This window comes from Malurus melanocephalus, unplaced genomic scaffold (genome assembly GCF_030028575.1).
Source record: "Malurus melanocephalus ecotype Western Australia unplaced genomic scaffold, MMel_1.1 scaffold_147, whole genome shotgun sequence".
Classification (NCBI taxonomy): Eukaryota; Metazoa; Chordata; class Aves; order Passeriformes; family Maluridae; genus Malurus; species Malurus melanocephalus.
In genome coordinates, this window is record NW_026623379.1 from 782705 (window position 1) to 805981 (window position 23277).

Sequence of the window (23277 nt, forward strand, 5' to 3'; positions counted from 1 at the left end):
TTTTTTTTTTTTATGCAGGGTTGTGGGGAGGGAAAACCAAACAAGAAGAAACCACTTACATTCCTTCATCCTGCCCACCCCCAGGGTGTTAAATGGGTGGCTGCAGGTGTAGATCTGCTGATGTAATTTTTCCCAGCCTGACCCCTGGTGTGTGGAAGGAGGCAGTGGCTGCAGCTCTGGCGCTGCCCTACCTCAGGGGGAGAGGCAGTGGAAATGCTGCACCTTTGGGCTCACCCTGCCAGGTGAGAACACAAGGTCTGATTGTGTTCAGATGTTTGCCTTGGGCGTGATTGGAGCCTGTGGGTGTGGAAGAGGCAGAGGGTTCCCGTTCCCTGAGCAAGAAGAGGCAGAGGGTTCCCATCTGTGTGTCCATCGCTTGTGGGAGCGAGTCCTCTGCATYACAAGAACGTCCTCTTTGCTCCTGGGGTGGGGCTCATTGGGGGGTGGCAGGGGGTAAATCCACACCTACAACTTGCTCTGTCAAAGGGATGCTGCCCCAGCTAATATCATGTGTCAGAGGAATTCCTTGTTCAGTACTCTATTGGGCTGTGTAATTAATTCTAGTTTAAATGATCTTAAGTGTGAGATCTACCAACCCAGTGTGATCTTCTCCGTTATTTATTCCATTTGGTGCGATCCACCCAGCCTTGGTGTTGAAATTAAACTGGTTGAATTCACTTTTCATTCCTTATTTTTGCTTTATTCTCCAGGCACCTGCTTGGTGTTTGTGTTTCAAATGTGTATTTAAATTAATTAAAAAAAAAATTTGTTTTTAATGTTTAAAAGAAAGCCACCTCTGTTTCACTGTTCTTAAGTTAGGTTTTCGTGAACCTTGTATGTTGAGGGCCTTCTTCATTGACGCATCCTTTTTCTCTTTGAAAAAGTTGTTCTGTGGCTGATTTGTTACTTGTCACTTTGCATATGTGAATAWTTTTTTTTCTTTATTTTTTTTAATGACTTCTCTCTGTATCTGGGAAGGAATCTGTGCAAAGGCCATGATAGATGTCTGTGCTCTGTGTAGTGCTGTGATGCTGCTCTTACTCTGGATTTCTCTTGGGTGGATTAAAAGAGAAAGATTTATTTTATTTTTTTCTTTAAGGTGCCCCATTCCTTGCTGCTTTTTGATTTACAAAAAGGGTCCCCAAAAGAGACTTTGCTGATAAAAGTTGTAGGGTTTCAGGTTGCCTTTCTGCCTGCAAGAATTGTCCTCTGAAACTGAGTGACTTGTGGCTGCAAGGATGTGCGTGGAGTGCAGGTTTGTATGGTGGGGTTAAGTTTGGAGGAAAATTTGGTGCAGTGAAAGGCTGAGCTTCAGGGAAAGCTCTCCTTGTCCTTTGGGATCCTTTTAGAAACTTATTTGTAAAACTGACTCTTCCTCCTGAAATCTTCACCTTTTCCCCCACCRTATTGGAGCTGGTGACTTTAATGAGGCTGACTTTTAGCTTCCTGGACATGTCCCTAAGTCAGCAGGACCTGGGAAGGTGGCAGGGGATAGCATGGGACAGGTACCTCCTCCTCCCTCAGGCAGGCAGGATCCTGCTTGAAAAAAAAAAAAAAAAAAAAAAAAGAAAAAAAGTTTAGTATGGAAGAATTCCCACAGCTTAATTAATCACTTATTAACTGAAACAGCTCTGCATTGATTGCAGCATTGAGGTATACAAGTAAATAAACACTTCTGCTCCCCTCCCTGCAGCTGCCACTTGTCCCTGGGGCAGGAGCCACCAGACAGCACAATTCCTTGTTCATCCCACAATTCCTTGTTCATCCCACCTGTTCCTCTGGCAGAGGGCCCTTTCCACTCATGCCTTGTCCATGTCAGCCTTGTCCCTTGCTCCCACCCTGCCCTGGCTCTTGCGGCTCCTCTTTGGGTTTCATGGCTTTCACTGCCCTTAAATGCATTTTGCTGCATCTGCCGTGTGCCCCTGTCCTGGATTCAGGTGTTTGGCTTCTGGAATTTCCTGGAACAAAAGGATGAAATTTCCTAAAACCCTGTGGGGAAATTCCTATGAAAGAAGGGGAAAAATTCGGGCAACTAATAGGGGAATTCTTTGTACACAAAGGAAAAACCATTCTAGAAAGTTAAATATCCTGGATAACAAAGGGGAAATTTTCTGCAATGTAGGAATTTCCATACATGTACTAGGGGTAAGTCCTTGAAAGCAAAGGGGGAAATACTCTGGGAATTCATAGAAAGCAATGGGGGAATTTCCTACAAGGCTATAGGGAGGATAGCCTGGAAATAAGAGGAGGGAAATCCCTCAAATACCTGGGAAACTCCTGAACAGCAAAAATGACATTTTGGAAGAAAGTAACAGTGATATTTCCTAAAGGGGAAATTCCCCAGAATGCAAAGGAGGAATTGGTGGAAAGCAAAAGGGGAATTGCCTGGTTGGGAAATACTCCCTGGGAACCACGAAATTAACAGTCATGGGGAAATTTCCTAGGAAAGCAATGGAGATCCGCTAAGTAGAGGGAAGAATCCTAAACAGCAATGGAGGACTCTAGAGAGCAACAAAGACATTTCCCGGGAAGGAAGGAGGAAATAGCCTGCAAAGTGACTGGGAAATCTCCTGGAAAGCAACAGTCGATTTTTTTAGGAAGGAAGTGGGAAATTTYTTGGGAAACAAAATGTTTTGAAAAACCATGTGGAGTATCTAGTAGGCATCAGGGAGAAGTTCCTGGAAAGGAGAAATTTTCTCAAAAACAAGACAGCACAGACAGAAAGAGGCAGCAGTCCATGCTTCAGCCCCACTGACCCCTCCACCCCGTCCTGATCGTTGAGTAAAGAACTCGAAAAATCTGTCAGGGTGTTTGGGTTGTTTTTACTGCTCCCCGCTGAGCTCAGAGGGGCTCCGGGAAGAGCCGGGCGGGCGCTGTAGCTGCCCGTGACCCATCTCCTGTCCTGGGCATGGGCTGCTTCGCCTCTGCTTCGGTGCCGAKCGCTGTCCACCGCACTTCGGCCCTTATTGATTTGTGTTTTTTAACAGCACGGCCTTAGCGTTCAAGCCAAGGCCGGCGGGAGAAGGATTAAAACAATCAACTGAACGTAGCCCGGAGTTTCCAGCCCCGGGAAGTCCCGGCGGGAGCGGGCACGGCCGAGCTCCAGCGCTCCCGGTGTCCCACGCTCAGGTTTAGGTCCGGTTTATTTACTTTAATAATTAAAATTCCCCAATTATTTAATTATTAGATTATYCCGCAATAGTCTGGGGAAGGGATTGCGCGGGCTGCGCAGCGACGTCCCCGGGGCGGGAGCATCTCCCGGGAGCGGCCGCACCGCCCCGCCGAGGGAGCGGCGGCACTTTCACTTTCGGAAGGGACACGTGATTTCCAGGAAAACGAGAGTGGGCGGATAAAGGACCGGGTAGGAGGTGGCCTCTCCCTGCACCGAGTTTACCGTCCGGCACGGCGCGGCACGGCACGGCACCATGGCAGCGCCGGACAAGGACGGGTAAGTGGAGCACAGCCCCGCCGGCTCTCCCCGGGTTGCTGTCCCGGGGTGGTCCCGGTCCTCCGGTGACGGCCCGCCGCCCGCAGGGAAGCCCAGAAGCTGCGGTTCGGGCAGTGGCTGCTGAACGCCATCAACAGCGGGAACTACCGGGGGCTGCGCTGGATCGACCCTGCCCGCACCACCTTCCGCGTCCCYTGGAAGCACAACGCCAGGAAGGACATCACCAGCAGCGACCTGGAGGTCTTCAAGGTGGGTGGGATGAGTGTCACCAGCAGCGACTTGGAGATCCTCCAGGTGGGCAGGGTGGGGGTCACCAGCAGGACTCTCAGGCTCTTCGAGGGGGGCGGGAGAGGATGGTGACCAGCAGGAAGYTGAGGTCTTCAAGGTGGGTGSGATGTGGGAGCTGTGAAGGTGGGGGAAGAGCAGTCATCCCTGAAAACCTCCATGGCCATGGAGCCGGGGACCCCATGCTCACCCCTGCACCCCCAGGGCTGGGCAAAGGCCAGTGGACGCTATGAGGAAGGCTTTGAGGACCCGGCCAAGTGGAAGACCAACTTCCGCTGTGCCCTGAGCAGCACCCAYTTGTTCAAGCTGGAAGAGGACAACTCCAAGCGTGGTGATGACCCACACAAGGTCTTCTCTGTTGTCTCAGGTGAGCCTCGCCCAAAGGAGGAGCTGTGTTGGGTGGGGTGAGTGATCTCAGGAACACTCACTCCATGTGCTCTCCTTTCAGCCATCCTCCAGCCCAGCAGGGAGGGAGATTACAGCATYGCTAACCCTGTGGTGGAGCAGCAGCCAGCACAACAGCAGCTGCRCATAGCTGGGTGTGCACAGCAGGTTAGGGGGGTCCTCGCTGCCACTCCTCAGGCATTGCACCTCCATGTCCTTGGAGTGCTCCCAAGCTGCAGCCCAGCACCCAGCCAAAATGTGGGCTGGGGGAGACTGGGTGCCTGGCCCCCASAGCAGTAAGATCCCATTCTCCTTCCCTTCCCAGCTGGAGCTTGACCCCCAAGACATGGCCTCAGCAACTGCTCTCCCAGGTAAGCACTAGTCCCACAGTCTTTTTTTTTTGAGGGGGGGGGGGTGGTGGGTAACATGCCAGTAGGCTCAGCTGGGGCTGATTTTTTGGCTGTGAGACATCCCAGTCACTGTGTTCCCCCTTAGGAAGCATTGACCCTACACAGCTCTCGATTCTGGAGGGGCTGCTGCAGCAGTGTGAGATCTCCCCCTCTAACCTTGGCTCATCCTGGGTGCCCACAGGTGAGACCAGCCCTGCTTGCGGGTGCAGAGTGGGTGCCCGCGGGGGAGGGTGATCCCAGCACCTTCACACAGGTGGTTTCCCTGCAGGCGACACTCCCCACCAGGACATCGTGTTCCAGCTGCACCAGGACACCCTGCTCCAGCCTCACCAGGACACCCTGCTCCAGCCTCACCAGGACACCCTGCTCCAGCCTCACCTGGACATCATGCTCCAGCCCCACCAGGACCCCCTGCTTCAGTCTTATGCAGACTCCAGCCAAAACAACTGCTTCCCTGCCACGGCATTTCCGCAATGCATGCCCACGGTGGAGCAGCCCACCTTGGCCACCTACCACCCGCCAGGCCTTATGCCACCAGAGGAGACAGGTGGGTGCTGCGGGGCAGGATCCAGCCCTGGCTGTGGGAATGCTATAATGGGATGGGAGGAGGCCAGGGTGCTGCCATGGGCACYCCATGCCAAAGCAGCCCCCATCCCACTGCATCCAGAAAGGCGATGCCAACGTTGTTCATCTTCCACTGCAGGGGCCATGCCACCGCCGTGCCACGTGACAGAGGGCACGGTCCCCATGCAGTACCCGGCACAGGCAACGTTCTATGTCCCTGCCRCCAGCCCTGCGCCACAGCCACGCCTGCTGGTGGGTAATGCAGGTGAGGGTTATTAATTRCTAACAGCTATAAATTATTGTTATAATTGCCGACAGTAAGTAAGCTTAGAGGCTGGTTTGGAGGGGGGGAATATTTCAGTTCGGAGGATGTGGCTGCTGATCGCTTTCTGGTGCAGATGACACKGTCTTCAGCCTGGATGTCACCATCTACTACCGGGGGAAGCTGTTCCACCAGGAGGAGGTTGGAGGCAGCCACTGCCTGCTGACGTACCAGCCCTGCAGCCTGCCACAGGCACCGTGCCCCCTGCAYGTGGTGCATTTCCCCAGCCCCGCCGGCATGGCCGACCGCAAGCAGCGGCGCATCACCGAGAAMCTGCTGCGCGTGGCGGGGCTGCAGCTGGAGCAACGCGCCCAAAAGGTCTTTGCCACCCGCCGGGAGAAGTGCAAGGTGTTCTGGGCCTTGTCCCAGCAGCTTGAGGGGGTCGAGGAGCCCCCTCCCAACCTGCTTTGCCGGGACCAGGAAACCCCTATCTTTGATTTCCGTGAGTTTTGCACAGGTGGGTAGGGCTGTCACATCCTTCCCCATGTGTTGTTTCCTACCCAGCCTGGTTTTAGGGCTTGTGGGAGCCAGCCTGAGGATGTTACAGGCATCCAAACCCTCCCAACCACCCTGTTCCCCCAAGCTCACCCCAAAACTGAGCCCTGTTTTGCCTTGCAGAGCTAAGGGACTTCCGTAATGGCCAAAGGCGGCGATCCCCTGACTTCACCATCTACCTCTGCTTCGGGCAGGCCTTCTCCAAGGCCAAGCCTAAGGAGTCCAAGCTCATCCTGGTCAAGGTGCAGTAGCCAAACCCACCACTATCCCACCGCTGCCCAGGGAAGGGGGGAGACTCATGGAGGTGGGGKAGCTGAGACTCTGGGTGCCTAAGCAGGGGAACCCTCGAGGCTGAGGAGTGTGGGAGATGGAGAGTCTGGGAAGAACCTGAAGAGGGACCTTTGGGGACTGAGAGGTGGGATTCTGGGCACCCAGGGATGAGGACTGAGAGGTGATGGAGGGGTAATGGAGTTTCCTCAGGGTCTGGGCAGGGGGAGCCTCAGGCACCAGGGGAGATGAGTTCTTGGGTACACAAGGGAGGAGACTCTCCATGTGCAGTGGAGATGGGGATCGGGGAGCCCTCGAGATCTGGGGCAGATGGACATCTGGATACCCAAGGAGGAGGTACCTTGGGGGGCTGAGAGAGGTGGGAGAACTGAGTGACAGGAGAGGAGGACACTTGGAGACCTGGGGAGCTGCATGACCAGGGAGGGGACACTTGGGAACCAGGGCAAACATAGGGCAAGGGTGGGCAGCTGCCTGGGCCAGGGGACATTMGGGGTCTGGGCGTGATGGTGTGGAAGGCAGCTGCCCAGGGATGGGGACCCTCAGAGCTGGGGAGACAAAGGGTACCCCAGATATCTCCTCCCTGCACTCCAGGAGGACAGGGCCACGCATGGTGTTGCAGCCATGTCAAGCAGCTGCCCCTAACCTGCCCCTAACCCCGATGTTTTGCCACTGCAGCTGGTGCCCAAGCTCTGCGAGTACTTCTACGAGCAGGTGCTGCAGGAGGGAGCCTCCTCCCTMGACAGCCGCAGCATCAGCCTGCAGCTCTCCAAGTCCTTCGATCTCATGGAGCTCATCGAGCAGTACAACATGCAGCTGGGCTGATCCCCGCTCCGCATGGCCACCAGCAGCAGGACCACTGGCCATCCCAGGCTCTGCCAGCCAGCATGCCCAACCCAACAACAGCTTCACTGACCAGTGCTGGAGCTCACATGTTGCTTTTCCCCTCCGTCAGCTGTTAGTATGTGTTTTTGTGAGTCACTTACAGATTTATTTTCTCAATTTTTCCAAGTTATAATATATGTATGTATAGAAATGTAGTTCTCTCCTGCTGCTGTTGCCTGGAYATCTGCCTCTGCTATCAGTCTGAAATCTTTGCCCTTCCCCTGTACCCCCAAAACCCTCGGAGTCCATGCCCAGCCTTTTAGCAATGTCCCTTCCGGCAGGGGCAGGCTGCTATGGGAGAGCTTATCAGCACCTTCTTCCCCTTACATTTGAGCAGGTGAAGTGGCTTCCCACAAGTGAAGGGATGTATTTATCAACGCGTTTATTTGCATGCATTAAAGGCTACAGACATAACTGGCAAGCAGAATTAGTTGAGGACAGCTTGGCTTGGGCTAAACAAAAGTAATTCTTCGTTAAGCACCGGCCCAGAGTTACTCACTGGAGATGTTCTGGAAAAATAAGGCAGTAACTACAATGTGAAGCACCCAGACCTCAGCTCAGAGGTGCAGAGTGGGTGGAATCTCAGGGAGTACGAAAACCAGAAGGCTGCCTGAAGATGGGGTGTGCTCTCCCCAAGCAACTGCACCCCCTCATTTCAGGCACCTGACCATCACTGTTGGGTCCCTGGGCAAGGGGAGGGGGCAGTGTCCTTACCTGCCGAGTGACCTGGATGCTGCTGGGCCCAAAGGTGGTGGTCCCGTAGCTCGTCACGTAATAGTGAGCAGAGGGCTGTGCTGGGGGCTCCTCCAGCTGCCTGGGAACTGTGGCAATGGGACACCTTAGCACCTCAGCTCCAGGAAAYCCTCAGCCCTCTTTCCCTCGAGCGCTGCCAGAGTACCAGCTTGGGGCACTGGGCTCACCTTTGGGCAGGAGCAGCTCTGCACCAAAACGGTGCCCACACGTCCCACAGGTTTTAACATCTTCTTTGGTCCTGAGAAGGAAAAGCCCAGGAAAAAGGAGCAGGAGCTGCCCTCAACGCTTCCCACAGAAGGTGATGCCAAGGCAATGGAAGAGGCTTCCCATCCACCCCGACCTGAGGTGCTGCTATTGGTGGGACAGCCGCTGCCCTCCCAGGTGCCTGAGCACATTCAGCTCTTCATGAAACGGGGACATRTGGGCACGTGTCCAGAGTGAACACGATGTGCCTGAGCCCCAGAGTCTCAGCTTCCTCACCTTTCCCTCCACGCTTCAGTTTCCCACATCAGTCAGTGCTAACACCACGGGACACGAGCTGCCGTTTCTGGAGCAGGGCACTATRGTGCCCGGCAAGTTTCAAGACTGATTTCATGTGGCTTTTAGAAGCTGACCGGCCCCTCCAGCATTGCAGTAGTGACCACCTGGGTCCTGCCCTCGCTTGGAAGGGCACAGCGTGTACGTACATGGCACTGGTGCCGTCCATGTCCGGCCAGAGGAGCTCTGCGGGACAGCCGCCTGTTCGGCAGGGAGTCTTCACACACGTGTGCAGCCCCGGCCACTCCTCGGCGAGCTTCTGGATGATGAGCACCACTGCCACCAGGAAATCCCAGGCAACCTGGAACCCTTCCAGGCAAAAGGAGAATGCCTTGCTCACTTACAGTCACCAACCGCAGGCCAGGAGATRCTGTGGTGACCCACACATCACTTCCAGCCCACAGCCTCAACTGCTGGACCAGCTCCATTTCTGCAGTTAACCAAGCCTTCATAAGGAATTTAATGATATATTGGAAGAGCTCCCCAACTCAGGTGGCCCTTTTGCTTATCACTTGAAGATCCAGCCTTAGACTGTACTCTGCTGGGGCCTTCTCAGGAAGGATGACCCATTTGCTCCATGACAAGAATGAARACTTGACTTCCCATTTTCATGTGATACTTCTAGAGACATCCTGAACAGAATTGCATGGAGAAAGGGGAAATGTTCGAGTGAACTGCTCATGGACCCAGGCCAGACTAGGAGAGGCAGCAGAGGCTTCTTGGGACACTTCCCAGAGGGCTGCAGGTGGCAGGGGCGGAGTTAAGGAGAGAAATAGGGCTGCGAGTCATGAAATATGCRTCAGGGATTTTACCTGTCCTTTCTGATGGCTTTCTGCAGCGGAGTTCCAGGTAGCTGTAGGCCCTCTGGTTGTTCTCTTTGATCAGCAGAGGTTTGCCATTGCACACAAGCAGGCAGGTCACCTTGGCCACCCAGTGTGTGGAATAGAAGGAGCAAGCTTTCACCAGGAACCTGTGAGRAGATTGCCCATGGCTTTCACCACGTTTCTCCTAGCTTAACCCTAGCAGAGTTAAGTGCGGCACCAGGTGGATTTGAAAATATTAACCCAGTTTCAGTAAGAACAGAGGCAGACACCAAATGAGGACCTTCCCCTATCAAAAACTTGAGGAGCAGGAGCAGCCTCTTAAGCCAAGAGACCCTTCCAGAGTTGGCCATTTTGTCCTGGTTTTGTCCAGGACAATTTCCTTCCTAGCAGCTGGTACAGTGCTGTGTTTTGGATTGAGGATGAGAATGATGTGGATTATGCACTGATGTTTTAGTTGCTTTTGAGCAGGGCTTACACCAAGTCAGGGATTCCCAGGTTCTTGGGCTGCCCTGCCAGCGAGGAGGCTGGGGGTGCACAGGAAGGTGGGAGGGGACACGGGCAGGACAGCTGACCCCAAATGATCAAAGGGTTATCCCATACCCGGTGGCATCATGCTCAGCATATAAACGTGGGGGAAAGCTGGCTGGGGGACCATTGTTTGGTTAAAGGCTGGGCATGAGTTTGTTGGCGCTGAGAATGGTTTTTTTATTTTCATCACTTGTTCTTGCGTTTTATTTCTCTCTTCGTTGGTTTCCTTTCCATTTCCTTTCCACAATATTATTATTGCTTTTACTGTTGTTATTATAWTTTTTTTTCAACTATTAAACTGTCTTTATCTCAACCCATGAGTTTTCTCACTTTTCTGATTCCCTCCCCAGTCCCACCGGGGGGTGGTGAGAAAGTGGCTCTGTGGTCCTTGGTTGCCAGCTGAGGTTTAACCACAACACCATCAGATAAAACTTAGACACAAGATCAGAAAACCAGAAATTCCAAAAACTGGTACAGTCCCAATGCCCTCAGAAACTGGAACATTCTTGGGTTGAGACTATGAGACCTCTGCCTGCAGGATGGGCACAGATTAGCCAAACACCCCCCAAGATGAAAGGTGAACTGGAAGGAGCACAGCCTTTGCTCACATCCAGGCAGCAAACATCACAAGGGTTCATCCAGGGCTCCACACATGCATGGCACAGCTGAGAAGCCGCTCTGGTATCCTGACTCTCAGCCTCAGCAGATGAAGTCTCAACAGCCAAGGACATGCTGACAAGTCATCCTGGCACTGCATTGAGCAAACTCAATCTCACCACCTCATCGAGGGCTGGAAACCAGTGCTTACCTCTGGAAGAAGCCCTCAGGTATTTCAGGTGAGAAATAGGCACGGATGTGGAGGTCCTCRGGGTGATCTCCTCCCCACACCTCAGACACTTCCTCTGTCTGGTTCAGATAGGTTGGGAACAGGTACCAGGACTCGCTGTGGCTCCGTGTGGTCTCCCAAGGCTTGCCAGGCACAAACTCACTGGCCTGTGGGTTGAGCGCTTCGGTGTTCCTCACCTCCAGGCAGAGCTCAAAGTGCTCCAGGAGGCTGAAGAGCTTCCCTCTCCCTCTGTGAGGCCTGTGTCCCATGATTTCCTCAAAGACATCCCGCATCCCTTCCGAACAGAGCTGGTGCTTCACCAAGGCACGCACAGCCTGGTGGCACAGCATCGCCTTTGCCTTGAAGGTCCACACCCAGTTGGCCCTGTCTCTGATGGTGGCGTGTTCCCCAATCAGTGTCTCCACAGAGATGTTCTCCAGCTGCTGGACGAGGCGGTAGCGCACCAGGAGCTGCACGGGAAGGGAAGGACAGATGAGGTGGCAGTGAGAGGAGCCCAGYAAAGCTGCAGAGCTTGGGCTCTGCAGAGCAGATGGTCCTGATCCCCACACTCACCTTGAACATGGTTATTAAAAAGGTAGGCTGGAGAAAGACCGTGCTCTCCAAGTGCTTGATTTCCTCATACCACACGACGAGCCCGATGCGGTGGAGGTAGCGCAGGATGTCCTGGAGGAGCTCCCTGCCCAGGCTGGCCAGGTGCTTGTGCTGGGASAGTTTGCTGAGCAGGTACTGGAGGTCCATCATGCCTAGAGCGAGATGCAGGAGCTCAGCATGCATCCATGGATTCCAAGGCAGATGGTTCAGAGAGCCAACAAGCACCAGCAGCGTCCCATGCCACCCGTGCCATCCCTGGGGAAGCAGCTGGGATTGGAGCGATGCTCAGTGGTGGTGACCAAAAACCTTCTGCCTCTCCTCAGCTGTCCCACTGCCACCCTGCAGCACCCACAGCCTTGCCTCGCCTCAGCAATGGTGTTATTCATGGAGATGGCAGTTTAAAATTGATTTTTGGTTTTTGTTTAGRTTTTTGGTAAGTAGTAGTGAGTTTATTAGGGTGACTAGTATTCTAGGACTCAGTTTCGTGCCTTAGTTTTTTAAYAATAGTTGMTTAGGTTYAATATAAAATGAATTATTGYTTATTAGATATAAGAAAAYAACAGAGTAAGGGGTTTGTGGTAAATTATATATTATACAGAAATAAATTATTAGTAGATTAAGTATAGTAGTTTAAAATGTAGATTAAAATAAAATTTAAAATGCAGCRYRCAATAAAGGTATTTGTGAGTTCAGTKAGTAAMGAAATAGTRTAAYTTAGGATTTTATGTATATTTTACTAATTTAATTAGTGGTGGGAGTATACATTGAAGTCTTTTCTCTCAACCTTTGGAGAAGTAACTCAAAGCCTGCCTCCAGACTTTGAGGAGAGGCTTTCACACACTCTTACTGTGTATGTGAGAGGTTTTTGTTTTTTAGAAATTTTGTGTATTTTTTATAGAGTAAAATTGTGGTAGGTTGGAGWRTTTGATGGAATTAGTGGTATTATTCTTTGGTTTTGTTTTTAAAATAGTTAATCATAAGGTTTTGTTGSGGTGGTTGGTATGTTATTTAGTAATATTAAGAGTRTTGATTTGTAAGTATAGAAATGTAAACAGTGTTGTAATTAATATTTTTGATTATAGTAAATTTATTGGTTGGTGTGCAKTTCYATAGGTTTTTCTSTGTGTGGAGTTGGTATTATTTGTTTAGGCGTTTAGGAAGTTCTGAAGTTTTTGGAGTTGTGTAGTAAAGAGTTTGGGTTTTTTTGTTGTTTAAGTGTTTTTTTRTTTCACRCTTGGGGTATGCATTTAGTCTYTTGTTTGGTGAGGATATTCTTAAATATTTAAGGTTATTAAAGAAACTAGTAGAAYTTAAGTAATGATTATATGCTTTGTTTTGTTAGCAAGTTATAGTAGCGATTTTTTTTTTGGTTTTTAGTTGTAAACACGTTGTTACGTTTACCGTTGTATGGGGGCGGTGTAGGAACGGCTTGCGAGGCATTGCTGGGGAAACAGGTTTTATTTAGGGCAAGACCAGGTTTGTCACAGAGACAAGAACAGTCTAAAACATGGGGAGTATTCATTGGGAGTTGATTTTGTGTTGGTGGTCATTAGAATTAGTAGCTACTCAGGCCATGGGTTTTCGAGTGTTTGTTAGTGTCATTGGTATAATTTTAATTTGGGGTAGTTTTATTATAATTGGTTGGTTTACTGTTAAATTATTTTGAAAAGTTTTAATTTTGCTTTGTGGCATTGTTTTAAAAGATATAGGGCTCAGGAAGGTTCGTGAGGCCAGGCTTTTTATTATTTTATATTTGTTATTTATTTAATATAGTGTAGAGGGTATTTTWAAATTTTATTTATGTTTGTGTGGTTTAAGGTAATGTTTTAGTAAATTATTAGCATGTTCTACAATTTTATTTGTTTGGGGATAGTAAGGTGTATGGAAAATTTGATTTTTTTTTTGTTTAATGTTGGACTGTTACGTTGGTGAAGTGTGATTTATTGTCATTCTGTATAGAGTTTGGGATAGGAAGACTAGAAAACTATTCATTGAGTTCTGAGTGGTTCCTGTATTAGTATGTTTTTTTTTAGTGGTTTTTAATAGTTTAGATACAACTTTTATACTTYTTAATATGTATTTGTAATTATTRGATGTTTTTAGGGGTCTAATGTAGTTTATTTGTTAGGTTGACTAAAGTGTTTTATTACTTTTAATGTGTAGAGGTGGTTTGTTTGAGTTTTAATTGACACTGTGGACACTGTGTGAGAATATTTTTATACTTTTTTTGGTTACTGGTTAGCCTCTGCTTTGCGTTGTAAAAAATAGGGTTTTTTGTTTAGTATGTTTTAATTTACAGTGCAATTACTCATTCAATTGGTATTAATATTGTGGTTTTCTAATTTTTTTTTTTTATTTTTGTTAGTTGATTTACTTTGTTGTTTTAGTAAGTTTGTAAGGTTCGGTTATTTGTATGGGTTTTAACTTAGCTTATTTGGATTTGCTGGGTTTGAGTTTGTGACAATAGCTATTTAAATTTTTTTTTGTTAAATTACTTTTTTATTTATTTGTTAATCTAATGTTTTTTACTGACACAACTACTGTATGATTCTAGTTTAGACTGCATAGGAGTTCACATATATTTTTTTGTATTTTTTTATTGTTAATAATACAGTTTGCAATTTTTTTACTTGTGTATTTTAAAACTATTTTTCTATCACTTCTACTTTCATTTTAATATTTAGAGCTATTGTTCTGTATTTTTATTTACTATTAATGCATTTGGTTGAAGTATTAGTAAACGAGATATATTTAATTTTAGAATTTGAGGTAGGAGCAGGGGTATTTAATATAGGGTTGTATTCATATGGTTGTTGTAAAGTTAATATATTTGAGGTTAAAGTAATTTGTAACTTTGTAGATTTTGTTGGTTCTTTAGTGATATTTATTTGGTTTGTAATTTTTGATAGGTATGTATACWACTTGTGAACTGTGGGTTGTGGTATGCTTTTAGGGGGAGCACTGTTTTTCTTAATGCTGGTTAGTAAATTAAAAGGTCTTTGAATTTTAATAGGTTGTTTTTGTTGGATTTTTTTACTTGTTTAAGGGTTTTTGTCAGAGACAATAGCTTGTTTCTTAATTAGAGTAATTTTCAGTGGTTTTGAATGTCGTGGAGGTGAATTTTAATGGCTGTTTGGGTCTGTTTGGTTTTTATTGAAATAGATTACAGTAAGTTCTATGTTTGGTAAAACTTTATCCGGTTATTATGGGATCGCTGGGGTGAACTGGTTTAAGTGATTGGTAGGTTTTAAATTTTTTTATTAGTGTTTGTAGAGTTTGATTGTGGTTGTTAAGTCATTTTTATGCTTCACTTTTTTATTAGTGTATATACTTTTTTTCTGATAGAAAACTTAGGGATATGTTTTTTAGTATTTTAGAGTACTCATGATTTGTTGTAGCTCCTTTTTTGTCGTGGGAGTAGGTATAGTGTTTAATTTTTTGATTTTTTTTTTGGAATTACAGCTTGGCCTGCTAGTCCACTAGGTGTTTAAGAATTTTACTTCTTTTGAGGGTTTTTGACATTTGGTTAAAGATATTTAAATTCTCTCTTCACTCAATTAATTTTATATATTTTGTGTTGTAAGCTGGACTGCCTTTTTTTTCCACTTTGCATTARCACATCATTATTGTATTGATATACTTGTACTCCTTCTTGTATTTTTATTTGTTGAAGKAATTCAGTTAATGCATTATGAGTAATAGTGGGTRAATGTTTGTATTTTTGAGGWAAATGGTTAAATGTGTATTGTGTTSCTTCCCAAGTGAATGAAAATGTGGGTTTATTTTTTTTTTAATTGGTATTATAAAACCCATGTTTTCTACATCTAACATGGCTATCTACTTGTGAGGGAAGGCTTGCAGTGTGGTGGTGAGATTTGTAATATTTGGGACAGCTGCTGTTAAGAGMTCTGTATTTGTATTTAGTCTTTGATAATTAACTGTTAAGTGCTAGTTCTTGTTTGGTTTTTTTAGAGGCTAGACAGGGGAGTTGAATTAGAGTGTGTTTTAGATTTTTAATTACTTTATTTTTTGTTTGGTTGCAGGGGGGATAGGATATTGTTTGGTGTTAGTTACAGCAGAAACAGGTAAATTGGGGTTATTTTTAGGAGGTTTACTTTTTTATGTTTTTTAAAAAGATTATTATGTGAGGTTTTTGTAGAATTAAAAGACTACATGGTTTTATTTGGTAATTTTTAGGGTTTTCTTTTGGAGGATATCATATCAAGATGTTTTCTTTATGATCGGCAATTGCAAAAGCATGTGCTGTTATCTTTTTTTTTCTAGGTAATTATAAACAGACTTTAGCTGGGTAAGTTGTAGCACTGTTTCTACCAGAGCCAGGTAAACAGAATTTTTTTTTTTCTTTTTAAAACTTAAGTTTAGTTTTGCAGCCTCTGTGAGAGTGATTAAAGAGATATGGGCTTTGGTGTCAATTAGGAATTTTATTGGTTGGTTTTTGGGTCTTACTGGGAGACACAGGTGAGGGTTAATTTTATCAGGAATGTATTGGTATGTATGGATGCGCCCAGAGAGCTGCTCCAAAGGCTTCTCAGCACTTAGCAGTTTCCTGGTGATGTAAAAGGATTGGGATCGATTTTTTTTTTTTCTTGTGAGCTGCTAGCTGCTTTTTCTTTCACTCTTTCTATGGTTTGAATTAGGTTTGYAATTGCACTTTTGGATTGTTTTTGCAGGATAGATTTAGGAATTTTCAGGRYGATAGCATTCTTCTATAATTRATTTTTTTTYCTCTGGGGGTCAGTGTGACTAGATTTTTCTTTTTYCCTCGGATGATTTGTGTTTAACAACTCTCACCCGTCTTTCAGAGGGTTCTCGTGTTTCTGCATTTGGATTATTTTTTTGGGTATTCTAGCTTATTTCTTTGGTATATGTTGTTATTTCATGTGATAGATCCGCCCAAGTCGGGATCGGTCTCTGTGGGGCCTGTGGATTGTGTATTAATGTTTTGTTATATGTTACAYCATTTCTGATTTCATTTCATCTCCCCACCAAGTGATTTTTTAATACGGCTGGGGCTCCTCATATGAGAGRTTTCATTCTTTCAGGATCTACCTCTGCAGAGATCAGCATGTCCCTATCTGGACTGTCGTGCATTGCCTCTATGCAGGCAGCCTTTGTTATTGCAATTGTGACTTCATCTGCTGAATGAATAGGAATTGACSTTGGTTTTCTTYTTTTTATATTATTTACTSCCCCTGCCCAGTRTGCAACTCTGCTGGTTATGGAATGAGGTTTGTTAGGGGGTTGTGGTCCATGGTGCAAAAATACGCCTGCACCCAGAACTYGAAGCTTTTTGTTTTATATAATAATACATCGTCTCCTGCTGTGAGAMAAACTCTCCACAGATATTCTGTTTCYATTTCTCCTGCTTTGTTTTTGTATTTTTCTCAGAAGTTTTTCATTTCCAGGGGATCCTGGGGGGATGTTTTCGTCATGTTACGCCTTCTACAGCCCTGGGGACTTTCTGATATTTCAGTTYTTATTACGGGTTTCATTTGAAATTCTGGAGCTTCTTCCTCTTTAAGAGAGGGAAGTTCTGTGTATTTTTATCAGAAACTGATTTCATGTTTTCATTATAATTTTTATCAGAGCTTTGTCAAATATTATCCCAATCTTCAGGTGATGTTATAAATTTTTAAAWTTTTTTAACATTTATACCTTTGGGGGTATGTAATAATGTTAATTTCAATTTTTCCTCCAACATTTTTGTTTGTTCCTTGGATTTTTTTAGTCTTTGTTTTACCTTATTATATTGGCCTTGCAGGGAGAGTTGTGCAAGTTTTAATCTTTGTATTTCATTCAYTAGTTTATCATTCTTTTTAATCATCTGTTTTCTCCATTCCCAAGCAGAATGCAAACACAGGGCAAGAGCATAACAGATAATTCTCTTTCTTTTTGTATCTTTTAGTGATCCCCATGTTTCATCTATTTTCTCTCTTATTTTTCTCCACTGAAGCTAGTTATCTGTGGGCCAGGGATCATTGGTCTCAATATGAGTACTGTGCCTCCATAGATAATTTGCCAGATCCTTACTCTGAGTTTTCAAATCATTTGCCATTATCTTGCTCACAGCACCAAAATGTTAGGAATGGAGATGGGARCTTAGATAGATTTTTGCCTTTTGACTAGGCTTTTGGCAATCAGCAGTTAGCTTATCAGGGCGAGCAGCATCCCAGGACTCAATTAGTTCGCTAGTTTTTTAATAATAGCCGATTAGGTCTAATCCAAAATAAATTATTGTTTATTAGATACAAGAAAATAACAGAGTAAGGGGTTTGTGGCAAATTATATACTACACAGAAATAAACTACTAGTAGACTAAGTACAGCAGTTTAAAATGTTGATTAAAATAAAACTTAAAATGCAGCAYGCAATAAAGGTATTTGTGAGTTCAGCTAGCAAAGAAATAGTGTAACTTCAGATTCTATGTATATTTTACTCAGACTGTCACCCAGCAATGCAGAGAGATAGGCAACAAAATCTGGCTGCTCTCCACAAAAGAAAAGCATTTGCTCCTCATTCTCTAATTCTACAGGGGAGCAGAGATGTCACTGGGARCTGGTGGTGTTCATACCTGCTTCAGATACATAAGCAAGGGGCTGGAGCTGCCTTCTGGTCCTGCTAACACACAGGATCCATGGAAAATGGTCTAGGGAGGGGCAAAAGCCATTAAATAAAGTCAGCAGCATGTCAATTTGAAAACCACATGGAAGCATTAAAGCTGTGGAGCTCCTTCCTGCAAGATTTTTTAATTGCCTATACAGGGGAAACAGGAGAAAGAAACCAGCAAGAAACCAGCCAGCGTGGCCAGTTCAGGCATGCTCAGCAGTAACACAGAGATCCCCACTGCCATACTAACAGAGCCAGAAGGTGTAGCAAGCACTGGAGAGCCTATCCTAGGTTCAGGAAAACCTTGGAGAGAGCCTGTCCCAGGCACAGGACAGAAGATGCTCTCAGAAAGGCGGGCAGGAGTGATGGAGCACTCACCATGGTCTGCCATCTCCTCGCTCTGTGCAATRTCCATGATGGCAGTTTCCACCTGCCGGTAGACGGGTGGCAGCACTCGCACAACCTCGGGGAARAGCTCCTCATTCTTCACGTGCTCCAAAATAGTGGCCTCGAGCTTTTTGATGTCACGGTGATCCGYGCAGTTGACAGCAACTAAGTTTAAGATCTGGAAAAGAGAAAGCACATACTGACAAAAGCACACCAATAAGAGCTTTTTTAGCCTGCGAGCTAAAGGACAACGAGGTCACCCAGAGTGGGACACAGCACTGGCTCAGCCTCAGAGGGCATTTCTGTCATGCCTTTGCTCTGCAGCAGTTCCTGGTGATCACCTGGTCAACTAAATTAATCCCTCACCCTCCTCCTCAGGCACTTGCTATAAGCCACAGGAGGAGATGCCCATCACCTACCAGGGACATGGACCCTGCAGGTCACAGCCAAGGGTTACCATGTCCACCCCAGCCCAGGTACAATCGCACCAGGGCACCACTTCCAGGAGCACACTGGGCTACCAGAGGCAACAAGGTGACCTCAGCCAGCCAAAACCCAGGATAAYCTCAGCCCTACAGTTAAGGTGCAGCTGTCCATCTCTTTCAGCCTCTCCCACTGGTCCAYGTAAAGCTTGGGCTCCTCACTGCCCTCCAGGTTGTCGATGAAGTGAGCAAGGTTGCTTTTTCTTTCTGCCAGCATGGCTGTGATCCTGGCCATGATGTCACGTGTCTTCTCTGCCACCTCCTGCTCTTGGCAGCAATCCACATGGGTTCCCACAGGAAGCACCACTGAGTYTGGGACCCGCATGGAGAGGTTGTTGATCCAGAAGCCAACGAGCTCCTTGAAAGTTTTGTCATTAGTTTGGTACCTGGGGAGGGAGAAAAAGAAAATCCCAAATTCATATCTGACCCTCTGGATCTCCAGCCAGCTTTCACCAGTGTGGGTCTGACCAGACACTCTGTGCTGTCCCAGGAGCTCACTGGAGAAGAGTTCAGATGTCAGAAGCTGGCATGGACTGTATCCAACTTCATCTTTCAGTTCCCCATCCTTAAGCTATGGGACGTARTGCAGTCAATCCCTGCTGTGGATAGGAGCATCCCTCTGTAGCACCAAACCCAAGGCTGATGTTCTCTCCATGTTCAGGRATCACCACAGGATACAGAAGGGATCATAGGGATTTGCTTTTTGTACAAAACAAGTCCATTTAGATGGGGTTCAGTTGTCACATAAGGAGTTGATGCTTAATCAACCCCTCCAAACAGAGGACTTTGGCAATGTGATGACAGACTGGGCAAACCAAAAGACTGATGTGCAAAAAGGGGGAGAGGGAGTGCCAGATATGCCAATGATGAGAAGACCAGGCCCTCAAGGCCCCATGGAAATGGTGTGAATTTGTGCAGTGCAAAGTTTCCYCAGCTCCTTTTTAGTTTCCCTGCTCTACTCGGAATCCCAACCAGTTCAGCACTTACATGTGAAGATTGATGACAAGGATGACGAGTGCCTGTGGGGTGATGAACACGTGGTGAGTCATGTAGTATTCCAGCTGGCCAGCAAAGTCCCAGAAGAGAAATGTGAAATCCTCGATCTGGAACTCACTRATCTCTATCCCAACCGTTCGCTCCTCCCTGGGAATCAGTCTGGATTGTCCTTGCTTCAAGCTTCTGCAGATGGTGGACTTGCCTGCCAGCGAGGCCCCCAGGAACATGGTCTTGACCCTCTTGTCCTCCTGCCCCAWCCCATGCTGAAGTTGTTTGAAGTAATTCCGGATCTGCCGAATGCCACCAGCACACACTTCAATGGGTGGTTCCCGGAGGGGGTTCCTACCGGCCTTAAACATTTTCAGGGATTGTCCCAGGAAGAGCTCTYTGGGGAGCTGGTGAAGGGCATTATTCTGCACGTGCAACTCCTGTAAGCGTGCCAGCTGCAGGACAGGCTGCGGAAAGGTCTGGAACAGGTTGTTGGAGATGTTGAGGTACTGGAGGCTGCCCTGACAAGCTGCCAAGTCCCGGGGCAGGGCACAGAGACGGTTATTGTTCAGCCGCAAGAATTTAAGCCTGGGGAGAYRGGAGAAAACCCCCTCTGGGATGATCCGGATTTGGTTCTGATTCAGCTCAAGCCTCTCCAAACAGACCAGGCTCTGGATTTCACGGGGAAAGTCCACAATCTCATTCTTGGACAGTATCAGCTTCTTGAGGTTGCAAAGCTTAGAAATGCCGGTGAYGTTCCTGAGCTTGTTCCTGTCGAGGTCAAGGCTCTCCAGCATGGAATTGCTCAGGACTGTGGGTGGGAGCACGCGAAGCCTCTGAGTAGAGAGATCCACTTCACGCAATCCATCCTCCTGCTCCTGACCTGGACCTGGACACATGGTACAGGGAAGGTGGTTACGAGAGACTGTGACCCTTTGGAGTTGCAGACCATTTTTTCTTTTTTTTTTTTTTTTGCATGACTTTGGAATAATTTTGGCCAACAAGGAAGGAGGAGCTGGTTGAACAGTGCAACCACAATTGCTACTTGAATAGCTCTTATGTTCTCTCAACAGAGGAACTGAGGCCGAGGGTCTTGGCTGGGGCTGACGACACAGGAACAGTTCCCATCAGATGTTGACCTACAGCCCAAGTGTCACAGTAACAGACCTGTTCTCCCCCTTTGAGCCCAGCAAGACCTCCAGCCACAGGTGCACCTACCCCAAAATGGGGAGTTTTCTAATGCCAGCAGTGGGCTGGGGGGCAGAGCTGATATCAGGACTCAGCTGCTCCCCAAATAACATGCTCAGCTCACCCTCAGCTCTTGACCACAGCTATGGAGATGCACTGAGGCCAGGGCCAACGAGTTCAGACACTTCTTCTTTCACATCCTCCACCCTCCAGCTGAYGCTGTAATTCCCTGCAGATGCTCCCAGCCTGGGAGACATGAAATAATGAAGGGATGCTGGGGTTCCCTGAAGGACAGGGCACTTAGTGATGGCTAAGCATGTCCCCAAACAGAGGATGTTTAGACTAGAGAGATTCGCAGGTGAGCAGAGCACCAGCAGCATGGGAATCACACACAAGACCAGAGCAAAACACGGTTAGAATTGTTTTCCTCTCCCTTATTTCACTTCCTCACAAGACACCAAGCATGACACCCCATTATGCAATGCACCCTGCTCCAGACTGACTCATCATTTCTCAGCATCACCACTGAAACGTGGGACATGCAACAAGCCCAGCAGGAAAGCAAGCCTTTGCCCTSTCCCAAATGCCCAGTCTCTCCCTCAGGGACAATCCAAAGGACTCCCACCACCACTGAGCCAGRGCAGTGAAGAGCCAGGGCATCTACTCACAGGCTCTGGACTGGGCCATGACCCTGCAGCGTGGCACCAGCTGGATCCTCTGGGCGCTCGCCTCCCCCTTTCGTTTCCTCCTCTGGTGTCGCTCCCGCCTCCCCAGGCTCTGCCGGGGAACCCCACCCTCTCTCTCTCCATCCAACCTCAGAGCAGCTCTCAACAACCCAAGCACCTCTGGCCAGATGGCAGAGCCAGGGCTATGTCCCAAAAGCAGTTCTGGAAGTCACCTATGAGACAAACAGGGTGGGAGAATAGTTGCTGGTGCAGCATTCCCGCTGAAGGAGCTTTTGGCATCACCACAGGAATGAAAAGACACTAACAAGAGGCTATAGATACCAGACTACTGCATGTATTGAATAAAAAAGATTTCTTCCCTTRAACAAGTGGCAGCATCTGATCTAAGAGGATCAACAAGAAAGGGGAAAAAAGAAGCAAGTAGTATACACAGTATACTAGGAAAACTGTTTTCTAGAACATGCCAGAAGAGGCATTTTTAGGTATGTTTTTCATTGCCGCTCCCAGAAGGCAGCTTACAATTTGATAATTTAATTATTTAACTTAATATATTTTAATGGCAGACAGAATGAAAGAACCAGTATTGTTCACATAACTTCAGCAGCAAGCACAGGCAGAAGGTGTAGTTTTCAGKCTCGGTGGTTCTCAGGCAATGGCAGCTGCAGAGGTAACAAATGTAACAGGMCTTACACTGCAGGCGCTCCTACTACACCCTGGAAGAGGCTGTTATCTTTACTGCCAGGGCAAAGCTAACATTAAACACTCAGCAGTGAAACAGCCTGAGGAATGACACAGACTGACACTGTCTTCCTGATAAACAGTGCAGTTGCTTCTATTATTTAGTCCGGCCTTGGTTTTTGACACTACCTACCCTTTTTCACTCATACAGACAGGTTATGGCAGAATTGTTGCTCTGACATATTCAGAGGTGTCCAATTTCCAGACTAAGTGTATGCACAATGCAATCACATTCTCTCAGTTCTTGTGCCATCAGTGTCATCAAAGTTTCTGAATTATTTTGGCAATTATTATCAGTGTTTGCATTTACAACTCCCCACCCATGTTCCAGGTATGTGGTCTAGCTACAAGTTTAGCTTGAAAACCACAGCTTCTCTTCCAGCTTTTCTTCTGCACTCAGTCCTGTGTGTCTCTTCCAAAAATCTTCAAAGCAACTCCAAAGTTATCACTTCCTTATCATCCATCCAGGCTGCACTTCCATAGAGGAAGCATACAAAACCAAGCAAGATTAACTCCAAAAATACTCAGGATTCATCCATAAACACTCCACTAGCACTGTGAATGATGGGAGTGAAGCACTGTGCCAGTCCACACACTACTGGCATATAGGCTTGTTTTGTTTAAATATTAAAAAAAATAAACTCCCCAAACCAGTTCCCGTGGAGGGAAAGCCAGTTTCTGAGTTGTACCTTACTGGTTTTCTCTTCAGTTTCCCTGTGAAACATCTCCTCCCTAGCAGGGTTTAATGAGGAATGAAACAAGTCAGGATCAAGGGTGCTTAATATCATTTAAGGGCCTGTATTTCAGATGGTCACCTAAAAGATCTGCTGCTCTGCAGTACCTGCGGGCAAAGAGTTTTGCTAAAGCAGTTGAGATGGAATCAAGCTCCTTTCATTCTTGACAGCAAAACCAGTTCTCCTGCAGAGGAGGAGGGACAATTACTAATCCAACTCTAATCCTCTTCCACAAACASAGTATTCCTTATGCAAGAGCTAAGTGTGCAGGTTTATATGGAACAGCCAGGGTR

The 23277-nt window shown here is 47.0% G+C and overlaps 2 protein-coding genes across 5 annotated transcripts; one reads left to right on the plus strand and one right to left on the minus strand.

The window, feature by feature from the left end:
• The first annotated feature begins 6 nt into the window (after nucleotides 1–6).
• On the plus strand, nucleotides 7–7018 carry IRF7 (interferon regulatory factor 7). The gene is made up of 12 exons (XM_057371456.1): nucleotides 7–1255; nucleotides 3332–3448; nucleotides 3535–3697; nucleotides 3938–4100; nucleotides 4182–4285; nucleotides 4443–4488; nucleotides 4613–4708; nucleotides 4796–5074; nucleotides 5231–5356; nucleotides 5490–5870; nucleotides 6032–6150; nucleotides 6872–7018. Exons 2-12 carry the CDS (start codon nucleotides 3426–3428, stop codon nucleotides 7016–7018), a joined length of 1647 nt encoding a protein of 548 aa, XP_057227439.1. The 5' UTR covers nucleotides 7–1255; nucleotides 3332–3425.
• A 505-nt stretch (nucleotides 7019–7523) lies between these two features.
• LOC130576642 (malignant fibrous histiocytoma-amplified sequence 1-like) lies at nucleotides 7524–23241 on the minus strand. Of its 4 annotated transcripts, XM_057371452.1 has the most exons (11): nucleotides 21495–23241; nucleotides 19642–20527; nucleotides 18749–19040; nucleotides 18164–18350; nucleotides 11120–11310; nucleotides 10529–11016; nucleotides 9181–9338; nucleotides 8518–8677; nucleotides 7999–8069; nucleotides 7793–7899; nucleotides 7524–7587 (listed from the first exon to the last, which is right to left on the minus strand). In XM_057371452.1, exons 1-11 carry the CDS (start codon nucleotides 21511–21513, stop codon nucleotides 7570–7572), a joined length of 2577 nt encoding a protein of 858 aa, XP_057227435.1. In that variant the 5' UTR covers nucleotides 21514–23241; the 3' UTR covers nucleotides 7524–7569. The 4 variants fall into 4 exon arrangements, with proteins under 4 accessions (XP_057227435.1, XP_057227437.1, XP_057227434.1 ...); XM_057371454.1 differs by lacking the exon at nucleotides 7999–8069; XM_057371451.1 differs by lacking the exon at nucleotides 7524–7587 and having other exon boundaries at nucleotides 7661–7899.
• Between the last annotated feature and the right edge of the window lie 36 nt (nucleotides 23242–23277).